At 29.7% G+C, this 9138-nt stretch overlaps 1 protein-coding gene across 1 annotated transcript; it reads right to left on the bottom strand.

Annotated features, from left to right (window-relative positions):
• Positions 1-7771: 7771 nt before the first annotated feature.
• On the bottom strand, positions 7772-9138 carry LOC111631500 (methylglutaconyl-CoA hydratase, mitochondrial-like). Its single transcript, XM_023375756.1, has one exon. The coding sequence runs from the start codon at positions 8954-8956 to the stop codon at positions 8072-8074; it is 885 nt and encodes a 294-aa protein (XP_023231524.1). The 5' UTR covers positions 8957-9138; the 3' UTR covers positions 7772-8071.

Raw genomic sequence — 9138 nt, 5'->3', positions numbered from 1 at the left:
TAGTCACTTTTTCCATATTTCCTCCTCTTTTCTTTAATGCTGCTTACATATTTGAACTTGTCCATTTCCCTTAATTCTCTACCATTAATTTTTATTTTAACACTGCTACTATTCTTTTTACGAATTTAGTACTGCATTATATTGAAATTCTATATTGTAAAACTTAAGCAGATAACAGAATGATATACAGGGTGTCTCAGTTAAACGTTTCAGAACTTCTAAGAAGGGTTAGGTGCATCCCGACGACTTGGAATCATGTAGCAATGCAGGGTCAGAAATGCTTTCCTGAAGCAGTGATGTACACAGAAACAGCTAACCTCTGGTGCAGGTTTGTGAAGAAATTATGGCTGGAATACACCATACACCTCATCGGATATCGTTCCACGTACAAGCGCTGTGCAGTTAGTCCACTACAATCTGCAGGCCCATACACTAAATGCATATCAGCTCACTCTGCATCCTTGTGCGAAATGATGATACCCTGCAAGAATACTTGAAATTTTTGCGCAACACCATCTACCACATCAGGAAAGCATTTCCATTTTCCAACCCTACATTGTTGTATGATTACGGGATGCACCCTACCCCTCTTAGAGGTTCTGAACGTTTAACTGAGACACCCTGTATATGTATGGTTTCGATTTTTAAGAACAGTACTGTGAAGACATCTAAATTTTAAACATAATTTTCATTATTTTTGACTCCTTCCCTCTCCACATAAGCATTGTGATGATTTTTTCCCTTTGAATTTATGCTTACATTACAGTAAAGGAATAAATTAAAAAGCTATTTTAATATCAATTTGGCACAATAATGATATCAATATTTATGATTTTAATGATAAAACAAGGGAATAAAAGTAAATCATTGTTAATTTATATTCAATAATAGAATAAATAAACTTTTTAAAATGCATGTTTAAAAACATTTATAAATATTCAGACTATGCATTGAAACAAAATTTTTTAAATCTTGCATAACCATTATCTGGCATTGCACATTTAAAACATATTTTGTGTGGGCTGGTAACTCTGTATTATGTAATTTTTGTATTTGAATGCCACCATCTGTCTGTCCGATAGAAAGAAGGGACTGTTGCAAAAGGGGTTGAAGTAATTCCACTGAAAGTAGTCGTCGACTTCCTCCCAGAAGAGAGGATGGTCAACAACAACTAATTAATACTGGTCATACAAAACTTGTTTAAATAAAAAAATCTTGTAAAAATGCTAGAATAATTGCTTTTATGTGATGATAGTGTTTAAATTTTGGTAACAGATTGTATGAACTATGGGTGAAGTATGTTCTTGTAAATATTGAATTTATAGAAAAATTATTGGGCTGCAATTTGAAAAAAATTATAGACCTATAAATTCCCTATTGTCATCCTGTCTGTCCATCTGTCCTTCCTTAATCTTGAGAAAGAAGTTAGATGAAAATTTGAGATCAGATGTGGAAAGCTTAGGGCAGGAGGCCATGATTAACTATGTACAAACTTCCAGTTCGGAATGAAAGTCATGTTACTTTGATTCAAAAATTTCCCCTGAATGAAGTTAGATAGATGACCAACATGACTCTGTTGCTAACAGGAAAAGTACAATGTACAGGGCAAGACTACCACTAAAACAACTGAGAACATTGTGACGAAAAATTGCAGCCCGGCATTGTGATCATGTCACGATAAATAATCACTCAATAGAATTAGTTTGGTTTAGTTGGTTATGGCAACTCAACACATGAGCAATCTACTGAGGGGGCTGCATCCCAGGAAGACTTATGGGAAGCTGGACCCTATTTAGGTGTTACTAACATGAAGAAAACCCGAAAAACTCCTTTTGGCAAGCCCAAACCAACATCTAACTACCAGCATTCAATGGTTTTAATATAGCGAGTGTATTTTGCTCTATATAATTGTCGCAGTAATTAAGTGAATATAATATATATTTCTTAAAATTATATCCTTTTTCATAAGAATTATATTTAGGTTATTATTTTGTTAAATTTTTGCCGATAGATGGCGCTATGTGTAAATCAGCAAATGAACTTTGGTTGAATAGCTTAGGAATGTATAGCGAGCGAACAAACAAACATCCTAATTTATGTACAGGGTGTCTCAGTTAAACGTTTCAGAACTTCTAAGAGGGGTAGGGTGCATCCTGATGACTCGGAATCGTATAGCAATGTGGGGTCGGAAATGCTTTCCTGACGTGGTAGATGGCATTGCACAAAAGTTTCGAGCATCCTTGCAGGGAATCGTCATTTTGCACAAGGACACAGAGTTAGCCGATATGCATTTGGTATATGGGCCTGCAGATTGTAGTGGGCCAGCTGCACAGCGCTTGTACGCGGAACGATATCCGATGAGGCGTATTTCCAGCCATAATTTTTTTGCAAGCCTGCACCAGAGGTTAGCTGTTTCTGTGTACATCACCGCTTCAGGAAAGCATTTCCAACCCTACATTTCTATATGATTCAGAGTCGTCAGGATGCACCCTACCCCTCTTAGAAGTTCTGAAACATTTAACTGAGACACCCTGTATATACAGGGTATTTATAAATGAATGGTGTAGTTTTAAAAATTAATAATAAATCTATTTATTACCTTATGTGGGCAAACCTTACAGCACAAGCAGCAGCAACTGTCCAAGTTTTTTATGCATTAATCACAATCCTTCATTATGTGCACCCATGATCACATGACACACATCTACACGTAATCAAATTCTTTCCATATGCGGTGTAGCATGTCCTCCATGATGGTCTGCATGCATTCTTTATCTGATCACACAGTTCCTCAAGGGACACGGGCATTGACGGTACATAAACTCAGTCAATGCCCAAGATTAAGGTAATAAACAGATTTATTATTAATTTTTAAAACCGCACCATTCATTTATAAACGCCCTGTAAACATAGATGGTTGCTGCTGTTATCAAAAGAAACATTTTCCAATTCCAATAAAGCATTTTGTTTGTATGCTTTATTGGCAAAAGGCTTAACAAAAGGTTTCTTGATGGAAATAATATTGGAGTGTTGCTAATATTATTTATAAAATAAAATTATTATTTTTCACAATGTACGATGATAATATATAGTATTATTTTCAAAAAGTTTCCTATGAATTGTATTAAAAATATTTATCAAATTTTTTAAGATAAAATATTAATTCTACTTTTTTTTTATGAGAAATAGTTTCATCAATATTAGCAACTGATTATTTTGATACCTAGTATCATCAGAGATACATCTAGAAGTTAAATTTTACTTCAGTAGAATTGTTTTAACTATTGAAAATCAATAAACGATTTTAATTTGGAAGACAGAATTTTAATATTTGCCTATATATAGAAAGTTGTTAAAATTTTCATCATATTAAAATTCATGAATGCATATTTTATTTTTAATTGTTTTACTGGAACATAGTTTACAAAATTATAATCTTAAAATATTTTTGAATCCACAGATCAATCTTCAGGGGAACATGTGAAAAAATAAATAAGAACAAAACTTCCAGTTAGTTTTATTTTATAATGAAGTTTGATGCTGCAGCCTGACTGTTCAGTTTTTCAACTGCATATCATTAAGAGAACCAAAGTGATGAAAATAAACCACATGCTGATTTGAAGTTATAAAACTAACAAGAACAGTCAGTAATTTATAAATAAACTGGCAAAAAACTATAATACATCAACCACATAATGCAGGATAATTGAAATATGTATTAAAGTTACCAAACATGCATATTTCCTGTAGAGCAAGTATTAGAACAGATAGCATTGATGAACAAATCACAACATATCTNTATGGTAATAAATAGATTTATTATTAATTTTTAAAACCGCACCATTCATTTATAAACACCCTGTATACATAGATGGTTGCTGCTGTTATCAAAAGAAACATTTTCCAATTCCAATAAAGCATTTTGTTTGTATGCTTTATTGGCAAAAGGCTTAACAAAAGGTTTCTTGATGGAAATAATATTGGAGTGTTGCTAATATTATTTATAAAATAAAATTATGATTTATCACAATGTACGATGATAATATATAGTATTATTTTCAAAAAGTTTCCTATGAATTGTATTAAAAATATTTATCAAATTTTTTAAGATAAAATATTAATTCTACTTTTTTTTTATGAGAAATAGTTTCATCAATATTAGCAACTGATTATTTTGATACCTAGTATCATCAGAGATACATCTAGAAGTTAAATTTTACTTCAGTAGAATTGTTTTAACTATTGAAAATCAATAAACGATTTTAATTTGGAAGACAGAATTTTAATATTTGCCTATATATAGAAAGTTGTTAAAATTTTCATCATATTAAAATTCATGAATGCATATTTTATTTTTAATTGTTTTACTGGAACATGGTTTACAAAATTATAATCTTAAAATATTTTTGAATCCACAGATCAATCTTCAGGGAAACATGTGAAAAAATAAATAAGAACAAAACTTCCAGTTAGTTTTATTTTATAATGAAGTTTGATGCTGCAGCCTGACTGTTCAGTTTTTCAACTGCATATCATTAAGAGAACCAAAGTGATGAAAATAAACCACATGTTGATTTGAAGTTATAAAACCAATAAGAACCATCAGTAATTTATAAATAAACTGGCAAAAAACTATAATACATCAACCACATAATGCAGGATAATTGAAATATGTATTAAAGTTACCAAACATGCATATTTCCTATAGAGCAAGTATTAGAATAACAGATAGCATTGATGAACAAATCACAACATATCTTCAACAATCAATCTGACAAAAATTTTATATTTTATTTTCTGAGGAACTATCTTTTATTTATTTCTATTTACAAATTCAACAAGACAACATTTTTTTGGTGTTTTTGTATAATTGAACTTTCAATTGTTCACTGATAGATTTTATCATGATATCTAAATATCAATTTGTTAAAGAGTACTTTATCAATGCTGTATTAAAAAGCATTTATAAAGTAAAACTTTATCAATGCTTTTTTTTTAATATAGCATTTAATGAAATAACAAATATTTTCAAAAAATTATTTACATGATTTTTCCAATCATAATAAATATGTTCTAATAACTTCTTTAAATTGTTTCTTCATAATAAAAATTCCTTTAATGGCTTCATTTTTCTCATTTATACAATTTCTTCATATATAATAAACATAAGCAATTTCAAGTGTCTGTAAATACATAGACTTTATATTCTTATCATTAGTTTATTATAAATACAGTATAAAATTTTTAAAATTGCAATTTAAGTATAAAGCAAGATCATTAAATTATCTTATTCAGATTTACATTGATTACCGTTTAGATTTGTAATTGTTCATATGCTGAATATTAATATACTGTAGACAAGACCAACTATAATCCATAAAATTACTAATTATTTCTTTCTTAAACAATGAAATTTCATCCATCTTTAACTTCAGATTCTATTTATTTGGATTACGTTAATAAATATTTGCTAAAACTTTTACAAAAAACAGGATATGGTAGAATCTCATTTTAATGAATCCCTTGGGCTGCCAAAATTTATCCACTGTTTGAAGAATCCATTATATTGCAAACAACAGACTTCCTGCACACCCAGGAAAATATAGTTATTTGAAAAAATTTTCATGTTTTAATCCCCTACAAATAAGAAATCCCAGTACTTGAAATTATTCAGTCTCTTGAGATCTTTGTTCTTTATTCTATAGAAATATGTATGTTGTAATATCATATATTATTCCCTACATGTGTATGACAAAGCCGACAGAAACTATATACTGTAAGTGGCATATTACACATGCTCGTTAGCATTTCACTCAACTTCATATGTTAAAAAACTCGTCCAACTTGGTTTGTTTTGATGCTGCTCTTCTGCCTATTAAATACAATAACTGCTTGATATTAGCAATGTCATGTACAGCTTGTTTGTTTATTCTGATACTCATCAGGAAGGTCTTCATGACTTGCAAAGAATCTATGGCCTCACTAAATTTCGGCACTATGCTTGGACTAGAGTCAGAATGTTCACTAGGTGGCTCCTCCTCAATCATATCAACCTGTTGACTTTCTTTGTACAATTCTTCAATTGTACTGTACATATCCCAGATGTAACAAGTGCATCATTGAATTCTAAAAATTCCCAGAAACACCCAATATTAACTAAATCTTAAAAAAAACACAAAGTTTACAATAGATAGGACTAGAAAAAATCCATTATTCAAGTTATGGATCTGCTAAAAGGAAGCAAAATTACATTTAATGGGACCTTGGAAAAAAATCTGTTATCCCAAGAAATCTGTTGTTCTGCAATCCATTAAAATGAGATTCTACTGTATTTTCAAAATGACATGAAAAACAATAAGTTAATGTAGACTTCTTTTATGGATCTTAAAATATAAATTATATTTTTGTATAACTTATATATGAATAAAAAGTTAATTTTATCATCTAAAAACCTATAATCCAGCAATTTTTTTAATACATGCAAACATTTTGCCTGTGTCAAATAGATATCATCAGCCACAAAACATGTATTAAAAAATTGCTGGATTATAGGTTTTTAGAATTTTTAATTCAAGTATATCCAGTTTTGAGTGGTAGTATAATACATTACTTTTTGTGTATTAGCTAAAACTGTTTGAAAGTTTTAATATAGTATTATTCTTAATCTCTAGTAAGAAATTTGGATTTACTTTTAAATAATATAAAACCTATATCAATTTTTAATGGATCTATATAGATCCATAGAAAATTGATATAGGTTTTGATATATATAGAAAATTGATTATATATATGTAGTGTGTACTATATGCTTTCATATCAATATCAAAAATCTTCATTTAAAAAACTTTTTGGCAGAAAGTTATTCTTTATATTTGTTCACATTCTAATACTTTTATATTTGTTGACTGGGCATAAGTTTAAGTTACTCAATAATAAACTTTTTATTTTAATACACTTGTAGGCATATTAAAACAATTAATTATTTATAAATTTATATATGAGCACAACTTTTTCATGATTACTGTTACTACAATGAAGATGAAAACATGAACTTGTTTTTGATACACTCATAATATTCACAATCTCAATGTTGACTCCAAATTATTTCTATATGAAGTAATAAGTAAGGTACACAGGAATAAATAAAAATATTATCAATTTAAATGTGTGAAAATTATCATATATTGCTAGTTTATTAAAATTTATTTGTATATATTATAGATAAATTGTAATGTCTTTGGATATGATGAATTTACTTCTCTCACTAAAATCACTATAAATAAATTCTAGAATAAAAATACTTGTTGATTCTGATATATATTAAACTTCTTGCTTGGCTAAAACATTTCAAAAAAGAAAAGTTTGTCATAGATTGAATTAATTTCAATTTTTAATATATTATGTGCACCTGAAAAATCAGAATAAAGATTGTGCATTTATCTTAAAACTTTTAAAATATGAATTTTGTTACAAGATTCAATATAACATCAAGTTTTGAAATTATATAAGAATCTAATAGCAAAATATTTTACTTTCACCAAATTTATAATATTAAAAATGTCAGCAATATTTACAAAATATATTATGTGAGTCTGAAAAATTCTAAAGTTTAAATTAATTTATTACTTAATAGTAAATTTGTAGTAAATATTACAAACAGATCTCTTTATTATACTGTATATGACACATTGCTAATCAATAATTACATGTTTTTAATGAGTTTTTAATTGATCAGTAGTACAGTAATTTTATGTTTGAGTCCATATTTCAAAAATGTTCAGTTCTGAAAAATGTGTAAAACATCATTTGAAAAATATATTCCAGAATCAAGCAAAGTATTAATATAAAACAAATCAAATGCACAGTTTGACATGTAAATAAAAATATTCTCACTTACCACACTTAATGAATGTTGAGAATCACTATGCATTTGCTCATCAAATCACATAATTTTCTTTTATTATTACATATAACTGCTAATTAAAATAAAAATACAAAATTTCCTCATTTTAGTGTTAAAAACTGCATTAAAGTTATCCAAAAATTACTCAAATATTATTTATTTTTCAATTTATTCTCCAATAAATTTTGGAGGTCTTTTTTCAATAAAAGCTTGTATTCCCTCTAATCTATCTTTAGTTGGAATTACTTGGGCATAATAAGCTTGTTCATAAGCTAAACCGCTCGTTATATCAACTTCCAGACCGTTATTAATTGCTAATTTTGCCATTCTTAACGCGACCGGGCCCTGCGTTCGGATTTCTTCGGCCAATTTCATGGCTTTGTGAAAAGCAGCATCGCCTTCCTTATTTTGTTCGGTAACTTGATTCACTATACCAAATCTGTGTGCTTCTGTACCATCTATTACTCGGCCGGTGAATATCAACTCTTTAGCCAAACCAGGACCAATCAGACGGGCGAGCCTTTGTGTTCCACCTCCTCCAGGTATAATGCCAAGTTTAGTTTCTACTAAACCCATTTTTGCGGACGAAGCAGCAACTCTTAAATCACAAGCCAAAGCCAATTCTAAACCACCTCCTAAAGCCGCTCCATCTAAAACGGCAATTGTCGGCATTGGTAAATCTTGTATTTCGACCACCATTTTTCTCAATTTAGCAACAAAAGGACCCACTTCTTCTTGCGGCATTACTGCACGTTCTTTTAAATCAGCTCCCGCACAGAATATACCAGGCACGTAGCTTCTTATTATGAGGCAACGAATATTTTTCTCAAATTTCAACAAGTCAATGGTACCAGCAATAGCACCGACTAGGTTCTTACTAAAAGCATTCCTCGCTTTAGGTCTATTGAATCCAATTATGGCGATTCCATCTCGATCTCCAGTCAACTTTTCAAATATAAACTCATCACTGGAAGGAGCTGTCGACATGCAATAACTACTTACACAGCACCTAAATCTTGTAAATTTAAATACATTTTTTGCTAAATTCTGCATCTTGATTGAAAGTTTCCTTAGACTGTTGCTAAAATGAACTTAATCTTATCACAAAATAGATGCTTCTAACATTATCTGAAACAATCTCCAAACACGTGACATTTTCCCATCTTATTTACAAATAAAAAAAAAGCACCAGCTGAGTTTTGTCGTTTGATTAGAATTAGCCCAAACATCGCCAA

This window comes from Centruroides sculpturatus, unplaced genomic scaffold, assembly GCF_000671375.1.
Source record: "Centruroides sculpturatus isolate CEXI.00-Female unplaced genomic scaffold, Cexi_2.0 scaffold518, whole genome shotgun sequence".
In the NCBI taxonomy this organism is placed as follows: Eukaryota; Metazoa; Arthropoda; class Arachnida; order Scorpiones; family Buthidae; genus Centruroides; species Centruroides sculpturatus.
Note: the sequence above shows the minus strand (reverse complement) of the source record. Positions and strands in the feature narration are given on the sequence as shown.

Bases quoted from the DNA above. Each gene is read 5' to 3' on its own strand.
- LOC111631500 (XM_023375756.1), bottom strand. From the start codon at position 8,956: ATGCAGAATTTAGCAAAAAATGTATTTAAATTTACAAGATTTAGGTGC.